At 41.2% G+C, this 25,429-nt stretch overlaps 2 protein-coding genes across 3 annotated transcripts in view; both read right to left on the reverse strand.

Annotated features, from left to right (window-relative positions):
• The window catches only part of F5 (coagulation factor V), a 75,009-nt gene extending 59,667 nt beyond the window's left edge, over positions 1-15,342 (reverse strand). The window contains exons 1-3 of the mRNA XM_018060286.1: positions 15,065-15,342; positions 10,431-10,522; positions 1,416-1,538 (exon numbers count right to left, since the gene is read on the reverse strand). Of these exons, the coding sequence (XP_017915775.1) occupies positions 1,416-1,538; positions 10,431-10,522; positions 15,065-15,222 (373 nt within the window). The 5' untranslated portion in view covers positions 15,223-15,342. The remainder of the gene's footprint in view (positions 1-1,415; positions 1,539-10,430; positions 10,523-15,064) is intronic.
• The window catches only part of SELP (selectin P), a 46,850-nt gene continuing 39,609 nt past the window's right edge, over positions 18,189-25,429 (reverse strand). Inside the window, exons 12-16 of one of the 2 annotated variants that reach the window (XM_013970187.2) lie at positions 24,811-24,996; positions 23,751-23,870; positions 20,725-20,755; positions 19,573-19,628; positions 18,189-18,918 (exon numbers count right to left, since the gene is read on the reverse strand). In XM_013970187.2, the coding sequence (XP_013825641.2) occupies positions 19,574-19,628; positions 20,725-20,755; positions 23,751-23,870; positions 24,811-24,996 (392 nt within the window). In that variant the 3' untranslated portion in view covers positions 18,189-18,918; position 19,573. Of the gene's footprint in view, positions 18,957-19,572; positions 19,629-20,724; positions 20,756-23,750; positions 23,871-24,810; positions 24,997-25,429 lie in introns of both variants that reach the window. The other variant, XM_013970188.2, reaches the window with a different exon arrangement.

Consider the following 25,429-nt stretch of genomic DNA (forward strand, 5'->3'; position numbering starts at 1 on the left):
CAGTCCCTGGGTGGGGAAGGTCCCCTGGAGGAGCGCATGGCAATCCACCCCAGAATTCTTGCCTGGAGAATATGCAAGGCATTGTTCTGATATTTCTTGACCACAAACATATATGAGATAGATACGATTACAATCTCCATTTTACAGATGAGAAAGACGAGGCACAAAGAGGTAGAGTTACTTGCCAAAAGTCACACAGCTAATAAATGTCTGAGCCAGAATGTACAGGGTGTCTAGTTCCAGACCTACAATGTAAACCGCTCTCCTACTTAGTTCTTCTCTTCAAAGGTATAATGGCTGGCATACATGGGGAAAAGATTTGTGAATCATGAAAAGTTAAAATTTATTTTTAAATGGTGTTATACCAACATCTATTGTAGTATGGATAATTTTACATTAGTCCCTAACAAAACTCTACTCTGCTTATTGTGGTCTGAACATCAGCGTAATGGAAATAATCAGAACAATATCAGCAATAGGTACTTACCATTCTGTAGCTGATGTGGTCCCTTTAATTTCCACCATATCGATGATCTTCACCATCACTGTCATCATTTACCAGGGACTTACCAGGTTCCGGGGAACCATATTTAGTACATTACCTAAATGATCTCATTTGTTTCTCAAAGCTATCTTATGGAATAAGTATAACCATTCCCATTTTAGAGATGAGAAAACTGAAACTCAGAGATGCTATACTCATAGAATCAGAAATTGTAAAGCTGGAATTTGAACCTAAGTATGCCTTTAAAGTTTATGTTCTTAACCACTTCAGTATGTCCAAAATTTCGATACTACATCTATTACCATCATCACCATCGAATATCACTTATTAGATGCTACCTATGTGCCAGGGTAGCCCTGTGTCAGACTAGCCCTATGTCACTGTTTCAAACTATGGCTCATGGACCAAATCCAGCCAGCTGCCTATTTTTTGTAAATAAAATTTTATTGGGACACAGCCATGTGCATCCATTTACATATTGTCTGTGGCTGCTTTTATACTAAATGGTAGAGTTGAGTAGTTGCAACATAGATTCTATGACTCTCAAAGCCCAAAGTATTTACTGGCTCTTCACAAAAAAGTTTTTGAATCCCTGCCTTAACCCATCTTGCAATATTATTATTCTCATTTTGCAGAGGAACATATTGGAGTTCATAAAGATTAGATAACCTACCCATCCAACTATTCAAAAATAAGAACATAGCAAAAAAAACTGAGGTCTAGATGACTCCAGAAGTTTTTCACTTTCTCCTCAGAAATCTACAAAGGCACAATTTTTATTATTACCAGTTATAGGAAAGGAGATTTCTCTTAACTTAGTTAACAATATGGTTCAAAATGTTTGACACTGGTGGTAAAAGAGTTGTACATTTTCCCATGTCAGAGGGATATGATGTTAAATTCCTCTTACCTTCTGAGAATTTAGTGTACTTAATTCCTTGAGGATGGATGCTTAAGGGCTTGTGTGCTTTATTCTTAAAGTGAACTTTCATGATGTCTCCAACTTCAGCATACAAAGTAGGCCCAAGAAGTCCTATGAAAACAAGGATTTAAAATATGTCTGTATTCAGGATTACTAAGACAGCTGCTCGGAGAAGGCAATGGCACTCCACTCCAGTACTCTTGCCTGGAAAATCCCATGGATGGAGGAGCCTGGTAGGCTGCAGTCCATGGAGTCACGAAGAGTCGGACATGACTGAGCGACTTCCCTTTCACTTTTCTCTTTCATGCATTGGAGGAGGAAATGGCAGCCCACTCCAGTGTTCTTGCCTGGAGAATCCTGGGGACAGGGGAGCCTGGTGGGCTTCTGTCTATGGGGTCGCACAGAGTCGGACATGACTGAAGCAACTTAGCAGCAGTAGCAGCAGCAAGACAGAGCTGCTAAGCAAGAAAAGCGTGCAGAAAACCCCACAGGTGATTGCTATCATTCCTCTCAGTCTTGAGGCTGACAAGCTTATCTTCAATCTAGAAGGCTTTCCCAGCTCATTACCTCTGTATTCCATGCAGGCAGATAAGGATGGGAAGGTAGAAATACATGGCTTGGGCCCAAAGCCAGTTAAGAAAATAGAAGAAATAGTTCTGATCATGTCCACCCATTCTGATTCACTGTCATTCCTGGAGAGACTGCCATCTTGAGTCAAGAAAGGGTGAGGTGAGAGAAGGCACCTGACTACTTCAGATCTCTCTGAGGTGGGAGACCTCAGAGACCTAAATGAAGTCAGGGAGCAGAACCGACCATTCTCTGGCCCTGAGGCAAGTTCAGAGTCCCAAGGCAGGAGTGAGCTTGATGTATCCAAAGAACAGACCATTGGTGTGGCCAGAGTGAGAAAAGTTAGGGTCACCCCCTATGGGCCATGGTAGGGACTTTGGATTTTCTTCTAAGTGAAATGGAAAATTACTGAGCTTTGTGCAGCCGAGAGACATGGTCTCATATGTTTTAAAGTTAATCCTGCATGTACACACCGCTATATTTAAAATGGATAACCAACAAAGACCTACTGTATAGCACAGGGAACTCTGCTCAATATGATGTGGTAGCCTGGGTGGGAGGGGAGTTTGGGGGAGAATGAATACACATTTATGTATGGCTGAGTCCTTTTGCTGTCCACTTGAAACTATCGCAACATTGTTAATTCCCTATACCCCAATACAAAATAAAAAGTGGTTTTTTTTAAAAAGTTCATCCTAAAAAAAAAAAATCGCAAGAAAGATTTGTCCTAGCTGCTGGGTAGAAAATATTCTGTGTAGTGACAACAGTGGACACAGCCCAGGTGGAATAGACTAGAGATAATGCTGTGTTGGGCCAGCATGTGCAGCAGTGAAGCAGGAAAAAGAGGTTAGATTCTGGGCATTTTGACAGTAGAGCCAGCAAATTTGCTGAGGGGTTAGATGTAGCCACTGAGAGAGAGGTCAAGGGTGATCCTAAGGGTTTTGATCTAAGCAACTGGATAAGTGATGTTAGCAGTTATTTGATGGGGAGCACAGCAGGGACAGCAGATTGAGGTGCAGAAATCAGCAGTGAGGCTTCACTTACTACATGCCAGGTGCTGTGCTAGGTCCTGGGGACACATGGATTAATATGTGACTGTCCTTGTCCTCAGGAGCTCACAGGCTCATTTGGAGGTAGACGTATGGTAGGAGCTACTGCTGAGATATGGGCAAAATGCTACAGGAGAAGAAAGGATGAAGGACCAACTCTGTCTGTGGAGTTAGGGGAAGAGTTGATATTTGACTCAGCTTTCTGAAGAGTCACATGTTACAGTTTCCCAAAGTGTAATCCTTGGATGTTTCTGCATCAAGAATCAGCGAGGGCTGAACTAAAAGGCAGATTCTCAAGTAAGTACTCTCTCAGCCCCAGTGAACCTGAGTCTCTCTGGAGGTGGGGTCCGGGAATCTGCATTTTAGAGGTGTGCTCCTGAGTTGATTCTGATGTCCTTCAAAGCTTGAAGACTTGTTGCCAAAAGCCCTTTTCCAGACAGTTGACTGTTCTCACTTCCAAGCCATCCATAAGCTCTCGTGGGGTTGGCTTCTGCCCATTAGGAATCACGGGAGCAGGAGAAGGAAGTTACGGTAGTCATGGAATTCAGCTAGCATTTGTCTACCATGGAGATAATTGTAACTGTCCCTCTTGATATATTTAAGCATTCTAAGTCTTTACATTAAACCTTCCAGCATATCTTTAAGGTTGTTATTAAGATACTTATTTTACAGATGAAGAAACTGAACCTCAGAGCATTTAAATATCTCGCCCAATACTATACAGCTAATTAGAGGCAGAGCCATAATTTAACCTTAAATCTGTCTGACTCTAAATGCTAAGCTTTTAACCACCTCTTTTTATTGCATCTTGTAGTTATTCATTCTTTTAAGAAATATTGAGTGCTCACATTATCCTAGGTGTCAGAATTGGAATGGTGAGTAAAACAGATGTACCCCCTGCCTTCAAAGATAATAGAAGGCAAGATAGATTTTAACAAATGGTCACACAAGTATTTAATTGCAAACTGTGGTTCATATTGTGAAAGAAAAGAATAAGATTCTCTGCAGGGCATTTGACAGGGGCTTCTAGGCTATTCTTAGAGGAAAGAAGGGGATCAGAGTTGGAAAATGCTTCTCTAAGGAAGTGAGGTATGAAGATATAGATGTTGTTACTTTCTCAAGGCCCTGTTTTCTGGAGACTGTTCTGTCTTACCCTTTCCCTGTGTGCTCTTTCTCATGCCCTTAGGACAGATATCTTGGCTGACACGTCAGCCTCGATAGGCGGTGTTCTGCACGCAGAACAAACTTCCTTATCTTCAAAGCCTTACTATATGACTCCCTTGTCCAAAAAGGGGACTTTATAAACATACACTCAGCGTTTTCTCGGACAAATGCTCTTTCGTGAGCTGTCTGCGTACACCGTCTCTTCTAATCCTGTGTAGTTGTGAAAATTAATTCAATACGACACCACCACAGTGAGACGTTAACTGAAGCCCAAAGGCAAAGAGGCAAAGGGATGGACAAGAGTGGTCCAGGGAGTGGGACTAGCGTATACAAAGGCACTGAGGTGCCAGCACACTGGCCTATTCAGAGAACTGGCAGATAGCCACGGGAAGGCAGAGCTTTGTTGGTAAGAGAGAAAGGCAGAAAGTGAAGCCAAAGGCATGATCAGAGGCCTCATCACACAGGGCCTTGTAGACCTCTCAGAGTTTTGCCTCTGAATAGTATCTGGAAGCAGGGGTGCAACATGGACCAGTGACCAGCTGCATTTGTGAGAAACCAGAGTGAAGGTTGAGAGTTAAACGCGGAAGGCTCCAGGAGAGAGATGTTGGTAACTTAGTTCAAGGTTAGGACAATGGAGATGATAAGGAGAGAACCTATTAGAGAGCTGTTTAGATCACACTGTCAGGACTTGATGGGTTGCATGTAGAGTAGGGGGTGAGCGAGATCAAGTAGCCATGGATGGCTGCTGAGGTTCTGGTGTGGAGGGCTGGGTGGATGAGAAGGCCATTTCCTGAAACAGAGGACACTGTGGCAGAGTTTTATTTAGGGGGGGCGGGTGGGGGGGTGTAATAGGCAGGATAATGCCCTCCCACATCCTAATCCCTGGGACCTGTAAATATGCTATCTTATATGGCAGAATAGATTCTGTGGGTGTGATTAAGTAAGGAAATTGAGATGGGGAAGGTTTCTTGGATTATCCAGGTGGGCCCAACGTAATCATAAAGGTCCTCAGAAAAGAGAAGCAGGAGTATCTGAGTTAGCAACTAGAAGATGCTACCTGCTGGCTTTGAAGAAGGAGGAAGGGGCCATGAGCCCATGGAAGCAGGTGGCTTCTATCAGTAGTAACGGGGAAAGGAAAGGAAGTAATTCTCCCAGAAGCCTCCAGAAGGAACAGAGTTCTTCAAACACCTTGATTTTAACTCAGTGAAACTCATTTGGACTTCTGGCCTCAGGAATTTTAAGATAACAAATTTGTATTGTTTTAAACCACTAAGTTTGTGGTAATTTGCTACAGCAATGATAGGAAGCTAATTTTCCCTTAGCAATGAGAAAATGATCTTTGAGACAGTCATCCTATGTTTCCACCCACTGTTGTCTTATTCCACTCCCTGAGCTCCAAGTCCTAGAGTTTACACTGACCTTGTGCCAGAAGCTTTTTGTTTGTGTTTTTATGTTAGTTCTGCATAGGACCATGGAGTCCACAGAGCTGAATCCTCATCTGAGAGATAGTTACAAAGCCTGGGAAGCGGGTGGGAAGAGTGGCATGTCCAAGGCCAGTCAGTGATTGGTGGCATTGCTAGCACTAGAACTCAGGTCTCTAGACTCTTGAACCAAAGCTTTCTTTTACCACCTTCTGCAGGGCAGGTCATCTCCCTCACTTTCTTGGAATAGTACCCATGTCTGCACTGTTCTTCACTCCTGGCCATAGCTGACTCCACTGACTGACCCCTCTTTTCTGGCTGATACTCTCAGGCCTAGCTCCCAACAGAAGCCCCCACTGGCTACTCCCACCTGCCCAGAATGCCCATGAGCCAAGTCAGGTGCTGACTGCTGTCACATGGTCCACTGCAATTTGTTACCATGGATGCCTTGCTCGGTTGATTTGTTTGTTGGCATCACATGGCTGCACATGCTCGATGCCCAGAATAAGTCTTCTAAGTTATTTAACCTCTTACTGCAATGAGTGGTTAGGAATATTTGTTTAGCCTCCTTATCTACTTCTTCAGAATTAAAGCAAAACAAAGGGGTATTTTTATAAATGCAAACCAAATACCTTCATGCATGGAGGCAAACACGGCTGAATGTTGTTTGAGCTGCCATTTAGAGCCTCCATAAACCAGATGGTCTAAGGCCTTCCCTGCCTTTTGTTTGGTGCCCAGTGTCAAATTGGGGGAAAGAGTGGCCTGTCTTGGGATCATAGGAAGGTAGCACAACCTGTACCCAATTTCATGCAGTTTTGGAATGAAAACTGCAGGAGGTAAGCTAACCCAATCCCTTGCTCTCAGGTGAATAATGTGTTGCAGAACACAGGGCAGCCCATTGTTGCTACTATTATAAAACTCCTTTGGGGGACAAACATTTCATAATCCTCCTTGAAAATACAGAGACTCAAAACTAGTCATTATAAAGCCCCAGACAGGATTCCTAAAAATGAGCCCGGCCCCTCCACCTGTCCATGTGTCTATAAACCTCACTGCAGAGGCATCTCTTCAAAATTCCTGTCCAGCAGCTTGACCCCACCTGCAATTACAAAAACTTCTGGGCTCATGCTACAGAAATGCAGCACATGGCTAGAATCATACCCACCAGATGAGTGGAGCAGAAAATAAGGGAAAGACACAGAGAACACAGAACTAGGCAATGGAGGGGGGAAGCCCATGCAGTCAATGGCAGTGTTCACACCAGATCTTATTAAAAAATCTGAGACTTTTCATTTACACAGATTTTCCCTCTTGTATCCACTATTAGTGGAGAAGAAAATGGCAACCCACTCCAGTATTCTTGTCTGGGAAATTCCATGGACAGAGAAGCCTGGCGGGCTATAGTCCATGGGGTCACAAAAGAGTTGGGCATGGCTTAGCAGCTAAACAGAGTCTTCCCTGGTGGCTCAGATGGTAAAAGCATCTGCCTGCAATGCGGGAGACCTGGGTTCGATCCCTGGGTTCGATCCCTGGGTTGGGAAGATCTCCTGAAGAAGAAAACGGCAACCGACTCCAGTACTCTTGCCTGGAAAATCCCACGGACGGAGGAGCCTGGTAGGCCATAGTCCATGGGGTCGCAAAGAGTCAGACACGACTGAGTGACTTCACTTTCACTTTCACTTTAGCAACTAAACAACAACAGGCAACTCTTATAGGGATATAGAAGTGGATAAGATACAACCCCTGTGCTCCAGGGGTTCATAATTAAGCAACTTTGGGCTTTCAGGAAGAGGTTACATAAAAATAGATATTAAAATTGCTCAGAACTCACATAAAACAAATATGAGATATACAAGTGTTGACAGAAAAGTAATGTTTTAAGTGTCCTAGGCTTAAACATAAATCAGCTATCAAGCTCTACTTCTAATGAGATTGAATCAGGAAATCACTACAAAATTAATCATCTCAAAGGATTTAGACCACAGTATTCTCCTCTTCAAAAATAATCAGTGCCTACACATTGGGCTTCCCTGGTGGCTCAGAGGTTAAAGCGTCTGCCTGGAATGCAGGAGACCTGGGGTTTGATCCCTGGGTCGGGAAGATCCCCTGGAGAAGGAAATTGCAACCCACTCCAGTACTCTTGCCTGGAGAATCCCATGGAGGGAGGAGCCTGGTAAGCTACAGTCCATGGGGTCACAGAGAGTCAGACACGACTGAGCGACTTCACTTTCTTTCACTTTTCACACATCACCTAAAAGACAGCCTCCAGTCTGGCACTGGTCCTTCTACCCCTTACTGCACTCAGCAAGTGGCTAACAAAGCTTAGACAAATTCAGTTCACTTGGCAAAAGCCACAAAAAAGAGAACTCTGAATATCTGCCCAATTTCTCTTTTTCCAGGCATAATGAGTATGTTTCCCAGCTCGTTTTCCCTTACCCACTACAATTTAATTTCATTAAATAGTTCTTAAGTATTTATTGTACGTACTAAGCTTAAAGCTGGATCTATTAAAAAAAATATTACAGAGTCTATAGAGGACAGAAGATTCTTTAAGTTCCTGCCCCAAAACTACAAGCAATTTTTAGTAAACTTATTAATAAAAGGTTGCTTACCTAGTCCCCCCCCCAGCCAGTTCCCCCGTGAGAGCAGTATCTCTTCTTCCTCAGGCCGATCCAGCCCAGCTTTGAATCCCATCGCTTCCTGTTTCTTCTGAGGCTGGTTCTTTCAGTTATTCTCCCTCAGATGTTTTATCCTCTCCTTTTCTTTAGGATTCTTCCCTTGGGCACTTAGAGATTTTAAGTCACTCTCATTCTTTTTTAAAATAAAACTCTTGGACTTCCCTGGTGGTTCCATTGCTAAGACTCTGCGCTGCCAATGCACGTGGCCTGGGTTCAATATCTGGTCAGGGAACTAGATCCTCGTGCCGCAACCAAGATCTCGCATGCTGCAAAGAAGATCAAAGAGCCCTCGTGCCATACCTAAGACCCAATGCAGCCAAATAAGTAAATTAAAAATGAAACAAAACTCTTAAAATATCCTTTAACCTCTCATTTCCTCCCAGAACTACCCTATCTCTCCTCCCATTTGGAGCCAAGTTTCAGGAAAGAATTGTCTATGTAAGTTCCTCCTCCTTCCATTTCCTTATATTCCAGTCACTTCCATTCGATTTCTGTAACCAGAGGAAGTGGCACCTGGGACACCAGGTAATGACAGAGTTTCGAGAAGGGAGAGCATTACATGTCCTAGTAATGCTAAGTGGTAAAATAAGTGGACAGCACCCAATGGTCTGGTATCTCGAGGTCATTATTGTTGTCTTCAGTGTCTCAGTTGTTTCCGACTCTTTGTGACCCCACGGACTGTAGCCCTCCAGGCTCTTCTGTCCATGGGGTTTCCCAGGAAAGAACACTGGAGTGAGTTGCCATTTCCTTTTCCAGGGGATCTTCCTGCACCAGGGATCAAACCCACATTTCCTCATTGGCAGGCAGGTTCTTTACTGCTGAACCACGGGCGAAGTCCCATCTCAGCGGTCATGGGTGCCCTTTTTTGAGAGTAATTTCATATGATAGAGAATGAAATGCACTAATCACGCAGGAAGTTGGTAGTAAAAGAGGGAAGAAAAGGCAGGCAGAGTCAAGGGCAGACTTTTTTTTTCTTCTAGGTGGTGGTTAACCTGGACAAAAATTGTGTCGTTTGATTTTTGAGGATTTTTGACAGAAGGGAAGGCTCCAGCTAGGAAAAATTGAATATGAAGAGAGATCTAAAGAGGAGGCATGACAGTGAATAAAAGATGTACAAGGATCAGTCTGGGGAAAATGACAGGTCTTCACCTGGTTGGGGGTGGGGGGAGTGAAGTGAAGTCTCTCAGTCGTGTCTGACTCTTTGCGACCCCATGGACTGTAGCCTACTGGGCTGCTCCGTCTATGGGATTTTCCAGGCAAGAATACTGGAGTGGGTTGCCATTTCCTTCTCCAGAGGATCTTCCCGATCCAGGGATTGAACCCAGGTTCCCCGCAGGATAGGCAGACGCTTTACCGTCTGAGTATGTGTGAATTATCAACTGGGGGACCTAACTGGAGGACGTTGTCTCTTAATGGCCTTTATCAGTCCTGTGAACTATGTTACCATATTCACCACGTTTGAGATCCCAGAAACCCATTCAGCCTACTTAATTGAAAAAGAGTTGAGGAAAAGAAGAAATTTTTCTTTAAAAATTATAGCTATTATGCATATCACACTAAATAAAAAAGAGATGGGAAGGATAGATGCAAAAAAAAAATCAGCCATATACAGTTCCTTTAAATGAATTTCAGGACCCACCAAATAATCATTTGCTAAAGTTCATTTGTGCTCATTAAACTAGACCTTAAGCTCCACGAAGGCAGGAGATGCATCTGTCTTGTCCACCATGACATCCATAGTGCCTATTTCAATGCCCAGCCCACAGTAGGTGCTCTTTAAGAGTTTGCTAGACAAATGAATAAAAATTCAAACACTTAAAAGTTGTGTTTAGCTTTTTTAAATCAATGTTAAAAACAGTTGTCTTCATAGGCATGTGACCCATGAAATTGCGCAGGGCCCCATGCTCAGAAGGGCCCCCAGCTTGGCTTAATGCTTTGTTGTCACTGTTTTGAAATTCTCAATACTGTGAATAAGAGCCCTACAAATTATGTAGTCACACTGGTTAAGAACAACAAAAACACATTTCTGTAAAATATCTCTAAATGTATATTTTAGATATATGTGAATATCAAATTAGCCATAGAGTTTTATCTTTAAAATTTAAAAATATATTTCAGGCTTACCTGAAGTTCTGGATTGTGGTTTTTCTTTCTGAAAATATGCTTCATACTCCCTGTAGACAATTTTCTTAAAGGAGGTTTCAAAAGGTTTCGAACTGGAAAGAAAATACATTTGAAAGGCTTTGTATGACATCTACTCACAGTACAACAAAATAGATCTCTCATGTCCTCAAACCTTTACTAGAAATAACAGTATTTTTTAACTGCATTTCAGAAACCCCAGGTCTTATAAATATGAACAATAAGTGAAGTTAATAAAATAATTATTGATGTCTTCAAGAATATTCTATTGTGATAACCATTCTTCCACAAATTTAGCTTGCATTAACCAACCCTATTACTCAGATCAAACTTCTAAAAAAGAATCCAAACTTTAGGCTTATATTTTAAGTGATTAAAGATATGGCCAAATTCCTTATGAATAAATATATGAGCTGCTTTTCAACTCTTCATTCATATACAGTTTTAAGCTGCTGGTGTTAGTTGCTCAGTCATGTCTGACTCTTTGTGACCCCATGGACTGTAGCCCAGCAGGCTGCTCTGTCCATGGAATTCTCTAGACAAAAGTACTGGAGTGGTTTGCCATTTTCTTCTCCAGGATTCTTCTCAACCCAGGGATTGAACCTGCATCTCCTGCATTGCAGGCAGATTGTTTACCACCTGAGCCACCAGGGAAGCCCAAGCTGCTGGAGAACACTGTCAAAAGCTGTCGATTTAATGGACTCTTTCTTGCTCAGAAGTTGAAGATGGCTAATGGAGTCAAAGCCCTGGGATTCATATAGGAAACAAACAAATGACAAAACTAAGTTTAAGTAACTTGCCTGAGGAGAAACAGTTGATAATGGCAAAACCGAGATTCAAAAACTACTGTCCGATCGGTCATCCCTGGTATCTGTGGGGGTTGGTTCCACAACACCCCTGTGCCAGCTCTAAACCCTTTGTAGGTATCAGTTTATTTAAAACTGCAGATGTTCAAGTCCCTTCTATAAAAGTACAGTTAGCCGGCTGTACCTGCAGCTTTCATATCCACAGATGCACAGGGCCAGTTGTTTCCATGGTTAAGAATTCAGAGAGGAAAGCAGGGAGAGTACTGGGATAATATCCATCCTTTCCTTCTGTGTCTCTAAAGATGGACACATCATTGCCATCCTTGTCTTAAACTCAAAGGCAAAGGGAAAGATAATAGTAGTAGTGTTAGTTGCTCAGCCATCTCTGACTCTTTGCAACCCCATGGACTGCAGCTCACCGGGCCCCTCTGTCCATGTGATTCCCCAGTCTAGAATACTGGAGTGGATAGCCATTCCCTGCTCCAGGGGATTTTTCCAGCCCAGGGATCAAACCCAGAACTCCTGCATTGCTGGCAGATTCTTTACCATCTGAGCCATCAGGGGAGTCCAAAAGGAAAGATAATTGGGGGAAATTTCTTACAGATGTGTAAACCAGTTGCCCATATTGGCTTTTAATCCAGAGAGTGGCCCAGTATAATTAGGTCTTAACAGAGAAAGATACTAATCACATTTGCTATGATGTTTATGTAGCACAGAGGCTAAGAAAACTTTTTTTATGTTCAGAGTGTCTGGGTTTGAATCCTCTATCTACCCCTTGTTACCTGTATAACCTTGAAAAGTTTATTTAATCCATTTTTGCCTCTGTTTCTGTAATTGTGAGCTGGGACCACCAGTAAAACCTCCTTCAAGGATTATTACGAGTTTTAAATAAACTGATACCTATAAAGGGTTTAGAGCTCGCACATTGCAAATATTCAATGCATGTTAGCTAGTAATATCTTAAAAGTGTAATTAAAGTTGATTTTTCACTTTCAAGTTTTCCCAGCAAGCAGAAAAATCTGTAATTTTAGTAGTTCTCATAATTTTAAAATGTGGGATACAAGAACTGTGTTAATATTTGAAGGCAGAGTTAAAAGAGGCATGCGTAAGTATTTTTGGAAAGGCTAGCTATAGAAGGTGGTAAGTTCTCAGTCACTGGAAGCATTCAAGTAGAAACTAGACAATTATTTACTAATTGCTTTGGGTGCTTTGAGTTTGGGGAAAAGTAGGAAGTTAAAACATGCAAGTTTAAAATTAATTAAATGACCTCTTAAGAGTTTATAGAGCCCAAGAACCCTAGGATTGTATGTTAGTGTCCAAATGTGGAGGTCCTTTTTCTTGGAAGGGTGCAATTGAAACGTGTTTCCTGTCCCTAACCATAGATCTTTAAATACAGGAGTACAGGTGACAGTATAAAATCTTTACTAAGAAAAATCAGTCTTTTATGTAATTTTAATAGAGGTGTGCATCCTACTATGTTTCCCTGTGTATATTGTGTGTGCATACTGAGGTATATTTATTTTTAATTTGAACAACTGAATTGCTATTGGAAAATAATCAGTCTGAGCAGAAAGTTAAAGATGAATTCAAACAATATGCGTGATGAATTTTCCATTTATGAGAATTCTTTAAAGATGATTTATTAATAATAAAATCATATAAAGCTTAAACCCTTGACAGACCAATGTACATTTATTTTTTTCAATATCTGTTACTATATGCATGCAAGTGATTGAACATATTTCCTTAGGGAAATTTTCAAAAATATTCACTTTAGCTCCAGAGCAAGAATAAAAGATATATTTCACCACTAAAAGGCACTGCCCTGCCAGTATTACATGAAATAAGGAAAGATCTTTGCTTGGTGCTAAAATACACTTTAGGAAAGGATGGATGTTGATTTCTTTATAGTGAGTATCATTAGCTCTCAGTGTAGGACAATTCAAAACAAGTTCTTAGTTTAAGCAGCCAGATATACAGGTTTAATTTTTCACATAGATGTACTAGACCAACACAATACTGTAAAGCAATTTTCCTTCAATTAAAAATAAATAAAATTTAAAAAAAGAAATACTAGAAAGAAATGATATGATTTGAGGTTTGAAAATAGTGACAGTTGATCTGGATTATCACTGTTTGGTTTTGACTCAGTAGTTGATACCAGAGGAGTAACTGTTCCCAGAATTCTGGAAACTCAATCACAGAGTGAGAGGATAGGATGACCAATCACAGCTTCTTTTGAGAACTCACCATGTAAATCAGGGTGTTGCCCTATGTGATTCTGCCTCCTCCAACATTCAGCTTGTTATTGCCCTATGTGATTCGGCCTTCAATATTCAATTTGTTATTCTCATTGTTGATTGCAGAAGAAAGAACAAACTCCCAAGTATAAGCAGGCATAAAGCATGACATAGGAAAGCCAGCATCCAAGCTAGTGTTCTACCCATCAGCAGGAAAATAGATGTTGGAAAGACTATTTCTTTTGGGGTTTTTGTTAGTATCACCTTTCTAAGGGTGTGGGTGTGACCTAGATTATCACCTTGAAATACAATATTTTAAATGATTTGTTTTTAAGAGGGACTTACTACTACAAGACCAAGCTGCCACACCCTCCAAAATAATCCAGTTACAGAGAAAAGATTTTGAAAGGGTTAATGTTATGCACTAAAAGGCTTAAAACATCACAATACTTTCCTGGCAGATTGCTTTGGTTTCGAAATTGTAAAAGAGGAACACATCTTTCACAATCATTTAAACTGTGATGTTAAGTTAAAAAAAAAATCTTAGTTACACTAAGAGGTTTACTATTCAGAGAAATACTGAGTAGAAATACTGTGATTTGTTTAATTTCTGGGAAATCTTATTTCTAATCTTTCAGTTAGGAAAAGAGTTTGCAACTCAGATACAGATTTATTATTTAACTCTTGTCTTAGTTACATAGGCCTTTTAATAGTGACTCTTATCAAAATAGCCAGAGTAGACCATATCCCAGGGACTGATAAAGAATGAGAGAAGAATGAAGAGTCGTGTGAAACAGAAAAAAAGGTAAAAGAAAAACAATGTTGCATTTTTATGAATCGATGATGTTTTGAAAGTCATTTATAAGAAGGCAACAAAAGTTTGGCAGTTGTTACTGAATAATCTGTTTATAATAAAGTTACAAGGTACACATCTTTAGTTTTAGAAGATGAAGCTAAGTGCATATGGAATAAATAGTATGTACCTAGAAGTTTTGTGTTCGACTCTTTTGAGACTGGATGGACTATAGTCCAGGCTCTTCTGTCCATGGGATTTCCCAAGCAAGAATACTGGAGTGGGATGCCATTTGCTTCTTCAGAGGATTTTCCCGACCCAGGGGTCGAAACCAAGTCTCCTGCATTGCAGGAAGATTCTTCACCATCTGAGCCACCAGGGAAGCCCTTCCTAAAAATACTAAACTACTAAAAATCTGGAACAGGAGTTTGCAGCAAGGGCTAATGAAGAGGTAGGTGCCTGGTGCTTTTGAATCAATCAATATATGAAACCAACAATCAATGATACTAACTAAATTATATCAACAACAAGCTCTTGAAAGCAGTATCTAGGCAAACAATATTTTCTGTAACCACTGTATTATTTATTAGAGGCAAAATGAACACCCACCAATTTTATTCATTAAACCCTCCTATTAATTGTATTTACCTATCTGAAGTTAACCACACACACACACACACACACACACACAGCTATGGAATTGCAAAAGGAATGTTCTCTAAAAGAAACAGATTATCCTTCCCGGAGAAGCCCATACAGACACCCCACCTGCCTTACCTAAGGTGTGTGGACTCGGGTCGGTAGTTCCATCTGATGCTCTGAGCAGCTACGTAGAACTGCCTTAGCCTCGCTGCTTCAGCCCCTAGGTTCCCCCAGCCTGCCCAGCTGGTGCCTAGGACCACGAGGACCCAGAAGCCAGGGCAAGCGAGGAGCATGGTTCCTTTCCTTCTCTTGCCTGCCGCCGCCACCCCGGGGGTGGATAGGGCTGCCTCTGCGAGGCTGTCGGCGGTCCGAGCTGCAGTGAGCTCCCGGAGGCTGCGGGTGGCAGTGTCCTCCTCCTCGTCAACTCCCCCAGGCGCCGCTGATGGCTATAACCCGGGCTGTCCCCACCTCCTCAGACCTTTCTAGGCTGAGGGTTGGCTAGGTCACTGCCCCAGATGACAGGAGGTATTAGGAAGAGCCAGCGAGTTAGTGACTGTTTTACCACGGGTGAAGGAAATGCGGTGATGGAGGTTCTATCAGCCAGGGCAGTGCTCAGGGATTCATGAGAGGGGGTAAAACTGTCTCCCACACTTCCATCTGCTCAGCCCACTGCCCAGGAACCCCTCACCAGCCCCAGCCACCAAAAAAGCTGCCTAGGGCAGAGTTCACACTTGCCAGACCGTCTGCAGTTCCCATCGTGGTGGGACCCAAAATCCTTAACCACGCTACTCTCCTTCTAATCTGAGGAAGAGGGCATTATGCCCTGTTACTGGGCACAGATAGACCGTATTTTCAGGTGGTGAGGAAGCAAGGGGGTGATCACATGAATGGGGCCTGATGGCCTGGCTCACTTCACTAACTTCTACCCATGCACAGTTCTGTCTTGATTCAATATTGTGTTCGTTTCAGCTGTACAGCAAAGTGATACATATATGGGTTTCCCAGGTGGCTCAGCAGTTAAGAATCCGTCTGCCAATGCAGGAGATGCAGGTTCAATCCCTGGGTGGGGAAGATCCCCTAGAGAAGGAAAATGGCAACCCACTCTAGTAACTAATTTCCATGCCTGGGAAATTCCATAGACAGAGGAGCCTAGCAGGCTACAGTCCATAGGGTCACAGAGTCAGATACAAGTTAGTGACTAAACAACAGCATAAATGTATATAATCTCTTTTAGATTCTTTTCCATTATAGGTTGTTATTGAGTATGGTTCCCTGTGCTAGGCAGTAGGTCCTTGTTGTTTATCTATTTTATACATGGTTAGTTATATATTTTAATCCCAAATTCCTAATTTATCCCTCCCTTCTCCCCTTTTGGTATTCATTGTTTGATTTCTGGGTCTGGGGGTCTGTTTCTGTTTTGTAAATAAGTTCATTTGTGCCATTTTTTTTTTAAGATTCCACATGTAAGTGATATTATATGCCATCTGTCTTTGTTGCACAGTTCTGTCTTGATAAGGGCCTGTGGCCACCTAAGGCAGAGACAAAAAAGAGGGTTTAAAGAGTTTCACTGGGAGAATCAGACCAGATTTCAATCCCACTTAGTAGCTGTGTTCTCTTGGTTAAGTTACACAGCCTCTCTGATCTCAGTTTTGACATCAGGAGAATAAGGATGATAATAATAATTTTCCCCAATAGGGTGGTTGGGAGGATAAAGGAACACTGTGAAGTATGTAATTCCTAGCAGTTGGAAAGCACACAGCACATGTTGTTACTATGATTATATCTTTTCTTCCTCCAGGGCTCCTTACATATTTCAAAGGATCTGGCTGTTTCTCATGGCTTTAAGATATGATTTTGCTATGTATAGAGAATCTGAGAATTATCTTGTCTGAAGCATCATTATGACTTACCCCGGGCTCCCTGCATCTACTTGCCTCCAAGCTTCTATGACTTGTCTCAGGGGCTTCCCTGGTGGCTCAGTGGTAAAAAAATCCACCTGTCAATGCAGGAGACGTGGGTTCAATCTCTGGATTGGGAAGATCCCCTGGAGAAGGAAATGGCAACCCACTCCAGTATTCTTGCCTGGAAAGTCCCATGGACAGAGGATTTGTTGCAATAGTTCTCAATAAATTGTAATCTAGCACCTCCCATGGAATCTCCATGATGTCAGGCTCCTCAACAACCTCTGTCTTTGCTTCTTGGCTGACATTATTTGATCTACTAAGAATGCCATTCTCTTACTCTTCACTGTCCACTCTGTAAATTGCAATCAGAGTCTCACCTATTGCCTTGATTCGGGGACAAACTGACTTTTCCATTTTATGAATTCTTACCACACTCTTCAAATAACATACTTATTACTCTCAGTCACTTTGTATTGGTGTCTCTTGTGTCCCCAATTACATTATCAGCTATTGAAGAACAGGAACGGTGCCATATCCTTTTTCATCTAAAATATCAGTGCTTTACAAAGCTGGTAAGCCATCAGAATTCCCTGGGGGGGGATTTTTACAAAATATAGATTCTGACTCAGGACACAGGGCTGATAATCATCCTCCTATAATACTGAGCCTAAGTAAGTAAGTGTTAGTCGCTTAGTTGTGGCTGGCTCTTTGCCACCCCGTGTACTGCAGCCCACCAGGCAATGATACTGGAGTGGGTTGCCATTTCCTTCTCCAGGGGGTCTTCCCGACCCAGGGATCGGACCCGGGCCTCCTGCACTGCAGGCAGATTCTTTACCAACTGAGCTATAAAGGAAGCCCTAATACTGAGCCTAGTGATCAGCATAAAGTGAGCAGTCAGAGGTGCTGTGGGCACTTTCATGTGAGTGAAACCTTTTAAAAGCAGTGTGTCCCTGAATCTTGAGGTTACTACCAAAATTCTTGCAAAACCTTGTAACCTTTAGTTAGACTGTTTCACCATTTTTATTTGAGTGTTTTATTTGCATTTTTATTTGCATGTTTACCTAGTCTGTGTGACATGTTCATTGCCTCACTTTTCACAGAAAGGACAGCTATATTGTTTGGCTCTGTATTTTTTGTATCAGTTTCAGATAAGTACTGTGTACCTTTTAATAACGTATTTATTAAATATGTGAATCAAAGAATGGGTGAAACACATTCAGGTGATGAAGACTTTTCTGCTTCTCTAATTTTCTTCTTGTGTGTTTAGGGCGGTGGTAAGATACGTATTTGCGATCCTAGTCTCGAGTTTGTAATTGGGACAACCGTGATTGTGTATTACATTAATGTCAACAAAGTGATGGATACAGACTTTATTCAGCAAAATATCAAACACTAGAACACGGCATTTAGGGAATCCTTTTAACTAGACATTCAAGGATTGGTCTCTGGGTCCTCAGGGGGAGAGTGACAGCGGAGTTCCCTGTCACTGACATGTACCTTCCTGTCTGGGGCACCAGTCTTCTGCGGCATCTGCAGCCTCTGGTGCCATCCAGAGGCCTCTCTTGGAGCTTCAAGGAAGTCCAAAAGGCTTCACCAACAGCAAGCACTGAAGACCCAGGAAATCCTATAGAAATTCCCTTAAGTCAGAGACACCTCCTGCCTTCCAGCAAAGTAGAGGAGAACCTCCTCCAGTCCAAAAATAAAGAGGCATTTTTATTTTTCCAGTTTGGTCTTCTGCTGAGTCAGATGCTCTGGACTCTAGCTAATTAGTACCGCAAGTGACAGCTAGGCCAAAGCCCACAGACCATCGCAGGAAGACTCAGTCCCAGCTTCTGAGGCTTGTGTTGGAGGAAGAGGAAATGGAGCAGGAAGGGGTGGTGGGTGGAGAATTGGGGCTTGTGGTCCAGTCCTTCTGCTCTGGTGCAGAACAAATCTAAAGGAAATTCCATGTCCTTTATTCACAAGTATTTACAGAAAACTGCAGCAAATACTCAACAGTTATAATCAAGTCTTTTCGGGAAAGCTGATGTTCAAGAATAGGATCCTGTGGGGGTTGGACGAGGTCACCAAGACAAGGACAGGTCTCTGAAAATGACAGCAAAAATTCAAATTATCGTATTTTCCTGAAAAAGATCAAAGAAAGCTCTCATTATATGTACCCTCTACAGCTTTGTATAATCTTTTTCTAGTTTACAGATATTCTGTCATCTAGGCTATTTAGGAAACTTAATCACTCACTGAGCTTTTTGGGAGAAAGACGGTATTATCATATATGGTATATATGATATTATATGATAATATAACATTATATGATAATATGATATTATTTTTGATAATTATATGATAATATCATATTTTTTCCCAGCAGGTTGCATAGGGAATTAGCTCCATAAAGTTCATAAAATTTTTCTAATTGTCATGATTTCTGGTGATCAAGCAAGGCTACAGTATCAGTACCATCTAGCAGCCAGTAATGGGAATGTCATACATCCTGAAATAAGTTATGTCTATTTAGAACATTTATATCCTGGAGTAAATGGAAATCCTCCTGTATACTCACTTTCTATTGTCACTCTTCTGCTATACCTGTCTCCCACTGCCAACACAATTTCCTGCATAGTTTGAACTTTAATACACGCTTAAAGTGTAACTCCTGATTATATAAAGAAAAGGCAACCTTTATATTCTTCCTTTTTCTACTGTCTATTTCCTTCAAAAATACCTCCATAGGCAACTTACCTTAAGGGCTTGGGTCAAATGCAGCATTTGTAAAAACTCCGTATGTTCCTAGGTGGCTAAAGAACAGAAACACAAAGATGAACTTGCCATGTGATGGTTTTTCCTTGACCCCAGTCCTTCACATAGTTCATCCAGAGACCGTGAAACACCACCCACCCCCGAAATTCTCTGATTTTAGAGGGAAAGAAGAGGAAAAATCAAAGAGATTTTCAAGATCCCGATTAACTGTTCTGGGTAATTTTCTTTGCACTTCATACCCAAGTTATTGTTGATACTTTAGGTACTGAATACCTGCTCTGACCCCTGCTGTAGCCTCTTCCCAGTGAGAGGAAATCCTTTTAAAATTCTACCCTTAATACTTGATCATATGGCAATAGTTTTCAAAGAATGATAGTACTGCTCCCTATAGCACTTTTTTAAAAATTTTCTTAATGAGCAAGACTTATTATTGACATTTAGGCAGGGGCTAAGGATGCTGGATGTCCTAAAATGCCCAAGGCACAAAAGAATTGTCTTATACACTCCACACAACTTTAGAAAAGCTACTCAACATTCTTGGAGGTGAAAAATCTCTGAGCCTAGAACTGAACGGCTTTGCATATAGATGTTAAGTTTTTTGTGTGTATCTTTTAAAATGCAATTACCATCTGAATTAAGAGAAGATGATAACAGGTTTTCTGACTCTTTGCCAGAATAGTTCATCATTTTAAAAAATCAGGTTGGTGTTGACAACACTTCTGATACTGTTTGACTCACTAATAGAATATTCCTGTCCCCTGACCTTTATGACTGTTGCCTTCATAGTGATTCTATTTGAATGAAGGTACAAGTATCTGATGGATGACCTCATAGCATCTGCTAGTGTGGTGCCCCAGTTCCAGTGTGTTATTTCCATGTCACTTTCCCTTGTATCTTGTATTTCTCCTTTATATTATCATTAGGGCACTTAGTGATTTTTTAAAAATATTATATATTGCTGGGACATATTACTGGTAAATTTTGCTTCAGAATTAGTCTAGGGGACGTTGCCAGAGATTGTTTCATAAAAGCCATGTCTGTATAGTCATTCTGACATACAGTGAATTAATAATTCATAGCGTGAATTAAACAGTCAAACTAGAAAAACTTAACCATAAAACATTTCCATCTTACCTTTGAGGGTTCAAGGGGCTTTTTCCATCATCTGAAATAAGCAAGAAGACACAGAAGATTGGTTTAAAAGAAGAAAAATGAGATGAAGGGGAAAGGTCATCAGCAATAGGGATTATTGGGGTAAGTCAGCAGACTGATTTCCAGGCGGGCTTATTATAAGAGACTTATTGGGAACAATCCCTCCCTGACATGTGGGACCTGTTTTAGGCTAAATTAAACATTCAGCAGTATGCAATTCCAGAGTCCACTCATCTTCTTCTCTTCTCTTTCTCTAACAACCTGTCCTCCTACCTCTGGTCCCTGACTTCATCCCCTTGGCTACTCTTGGTGTCGTTGAGACCGTCGGTTCTCAAAACCCATTTTGTTGGCACTTGAGGCCCTCTATGTTTGCATTCTGTCCATACTCTCTTAATCATTATTTGGTGGTGGTTTAGTCACTAAGCCGTGTGCGACTCTTGTGACCCCGTTTACTGTAGCCTGTTAGACTCCTCTGTCCATGGGATTTTCCAGGCAAGAATACTGGAGTGGGTTGTCATTTCTTTCTCCAAGGGATCTTCCCGACCCAGGAATCCAATCCGGGTCTCCTGCATTGCAGGCAGATTCTTTACCAACTGAGCTTGGGCAAGATAGTTGCATAAACAAACCCAAACCAACATAACAGTGGGTGTTTTCCTTCCCTGATCATATATACTATCGAGGGCCTCCTGTCATAATCCAGACACTGAACTCTGATCATGGAAACTTTAAAAATGGCAGCATGTTTGTCAATCATCCCATGGGTAGATAAAAAGGGGAAAGGATCTCATGCCTAAATACATTTAGAAAATATTAGGTGAAATGAAAAAGAACAAGTGTATTTATTACAGGGCATGATTGAGCTTTCAGTGTGATAATGAGGGTGCACTTTGAATTTGCAGGAGAGGGACATAGTATGCAGGCTTTTCCTAGTATTTGAACTTGGAATCCTAGAAAGTTTAAAATCAAAGTGGGACAGATCAGAACATTCCATCCCCACAAATGAATTTTTTTATTATATAGATATTAGAGGATGGGTGGTGGCTGATCCCTCTCCATAGTTTAGAGGGTTCACTGGAAATATCTCAAAACTAAAGAAAGAATTTGGGGAAGATGCAGGAACAGGATTCTTACATGGTGATGGAGATTAGGATCAGGGTCTTAGGAGCTCTTGCCTCTGCCTTCTGGATTAGGTTAAGCAGGCACAGATGTTGCATGGAGGGACTGGCTGTAGATTTTTGGTCTTTAAGCAGAGTTACTGTTAATCTGTTGTCCTATTCACTCACTCACAGGAGAGTATATGAAGGAACTTTGGAAAATCAGCCTAATGCAATGGTGGCTTTGTGAAGGGAGAGAGCATGAGGATAGGGAACAAGCAGTTCTTCTGAGCAGTGAAGAATAGGTGTTGAAATTTCAATTCCAGGAGAGTGCTGGCAAGCGCTTTTAACATAGCCACTTTCTGTCCCTGGATTTGAGCATTCCTGACCCCTTTGATACCCCCAGTTTCATGAGGAAAGATGGGCAGCCTCATTAGCTTATTTGAAGAGGCTTCTTTATGTCAGAAAGAGACAAAACCATATTATATCACTTAAATGTGAAATCTAAAATATCACACAAATGAACTTATCTACAAAACAGACTCACAAACATAGAAAACAGACTTGTGATTGCCAAGGGGGAGGATGGGAGGATAAGGGATGAACTGGGAATTTGGGGTTGGTAGCTGCCAACTATTACATATAAATGAATAAACAACATCCTACTGTATAGAATAGGGAACTGTATCCAATCTCCTGGGATAAACCATGATGGAAAAGGATATTTTAAAAAGAATGTATATATGTTTAAAAATGAGTCACTTAGCTGTATAGATTGGCACAACATTGTAAATCAACTGTACTTCAATTTACAAAAAAGAAGAAAAAAAAAAAGAAGAGGCTTCTCAACTTACGGACAGGTTGAGCATCTCAGGCAGACAATGAAAGGATGTTTGAACTCTTAAGGGAGGGTTCTCTTTTTTTATTCCTAGGCTACAGCTATCTTTTGATGAACAATCAGAGAAACAGTTTCCCTTACAGATAATCTTCATCCATTTGGGTCACTTTCTTGCGTCAATCCTGAATTAGCTCTACAAGTTTTCATGAGCACATATACATCTCTTAGCTTTCATACCGAGTCATTACTAAAGCAGCAGCTCTTTTGCACTTCCAGCTTTGTTTTTCACTTCCTCCACTAGTGGTTTTTTTTTTTTTTTTTCCAATTCTGGTGCAATAAACTATTGAACGTAGTATTTTCCGTTAGTTTGACCTTTAAGATCTTGTAACATGCCATTTTCTCTGCTGTAACTCTATTTTGACTTTTTCCTTTGACAAAATCCATCCCTCTTAGTCTTCAAAGTTAAACTTAAAAGAGCCTTTTCTGCCCAATCAATCTGGGTGGGACCCTTCTATTTTGTATTCCAAGAGTAGTCAGGTAGCACTTTTGCTCTGATGCACTTGATACACTTCAGTACTAGCATTGATTTAACTTGTCCAAGTCACCTACTGAATTATACACTCCTTAATATCAAGAACCATCATTCTGGGTTACACTACCTAATCAGTTGACCAATAAATGGCTATTGTGTGAAAGAATGAATGAATGAAGTATAACTCCTTTCTAGTTAGTTTTGGCAATAACTAAGGTTACGTAGACCAGAAGCCCCCAAGTGTCAGTATGCACACTGGCCTCATAAAATCTTAGTAGGTGGAGTTAGGGTGAGGAGAAACTTTTAAAAAATTCAGACTTCCAGGCTCATCTCCAGATCACCATTATATGAGGATCTGTGTTTTCTTTTTTTTTTTTTCCTCCCTAAATTTGACTCTGATGGGAGTTGGTTCTCAAGACCACTTAACTTGGCCTTGTTTTTTTTTAATGCAAATGTTTTCAGACATGAACTACTGAAGTTGTGCTTTCACTGCCTTGCCCCAAATCACAAGAAGAAAATGAGGAGAATACTGTTTCCAATTTACCTTTTTGTCTGCGACGCCTTCTTAGCAGAGCCAGGAGTATCGAACTCGTCACTAAGCCTGTTGTACCAGCTGCTGCTCCACCAACATAAGTCAGGGCTTCCTGGATAGTCAGTGGCCCTGCTGCAAAACAGACACACACACACGTGTGAGACATAAGAAGTGTTTTGTGCAGAAGACCATCATTCCCCCAGAAGGGCCCCAACAACGCTAAGGTGTGAGATCGAATAAGTCCTCCAAGGTCCTGGCAGTGCTAACAACCCAGCACAAAAAGCCTGGAAGTCATAAGTCACTTCAACAGAATGGGACACAAGCAGGACTTGATTTTCTTCCTAATGCTTAAATATCAAACATAATTTCCAAGGAGTCAAGGTACGGAATCAAGAAATGGAATTAGATGATTAAATGGGAGTTTGGACAAACAAAATAAACTGGGTAATTTGAGGGGGAAGGTAATTAAAGATTCATTTTTATGACAAAAAGTAGTTACAACAAGCTACTAGAGGGGAAAAAATGGGAGGAGATGAAATAAACCTTACAAGCAGAGCTTGATTAAGGAAGACATATGACACAACTGAGCGACTGAACTGAACTGAACTGAACTGAACTGATGGTATTTGGGGAAGGTATATGGTAAACAAAGGTCTTCTGAGATAATGAGTTAGGATTCTTCATTAAATAACCTTCAGTTTAAAACATCTTGAAACTTCAAGATATATTAGGTTGGCCAAGAAGTTCATTTGGATATTTCTATAAGATCTTATGGAAAAACCTAACTGGACTTGTTGACCAATCCAACACTATACAAAGACTATAAGGAAATGAGAGGATTCATTTCACATTGAAAAAGTAGTGGTGATTGTTTACACAGAGTCACTACATTTGATTCCCACTGCACTGCATAAGATTCAGAGATTCTGTTTGATTCATTGTGAAACAATTATTAAATGCAGGGGAAACCCAGTGATAGAAAGTGAGACCACTGTTAAACACACAGAGGAGAAAAACTGATTTCATTATTTTCCATATCAAAGCGACTTCCTAACCTGTATGAGACATATACCTTGGCAGGTTGGCATGGTCGTTGACCACTGACCATTCTCTTGGCATGCTGTTCTTTCTGAGCCATTAAGTAATTGACCCTCGGGGCAATGGAAGCTGCAGGTCGATCCATAGCTGAAATTTCCCCAAGGGTTGGAGCAGTTCATCACTATTGGCTCAGTAACAGGTAGCTTGGAGCATTTGACAGCTGCAGAAGAAAAAAGAATGTAGGAAAAGCGAACATACAGAGTGAACATAAAAGAGATTATGGTTTCATATGAAACACGGCTAGGGTTGCCCAGAGATGTGGTGCAATACAAAAGATCAGAAAGGACAGGAGCTGTTTTTGACATTCCCACAAGTTCTTCCAACATCAAACGTACTGAGATATACACCCAAAGAATGATAGCCGAAGAACCAAGGAGGGCACGAAGTGCCGATTCAGTAAATAAACTTCCAGGGCATTGATCAGTCTTGCCCACGAAAATACTATTTATAGAATTTTGCTTCTCAAAAATACTGTTGTCCTAAATATTATTATTACTACCACTGGCAATTAACTTCCATGTCAGCACATATTTCTTGAGATAACAATTGTTCAGCATACCTGGCCTCTGAAAGTTTGAAAGAAGTAGAGACCA

Source organism: Capra hircus, chromosome 16, assembly GCF_001704415.2.
Source record: "Capra hircus breed San Clemente chromosome 16, ASM170441v1, whole genome shotgun sequence".
Classification (NCBI taxonomy): Eukaryota; Metazoa; Chordata; class Mammalia; order Artiodactyla; family Bovidae; genus Capra; species Capra hircus.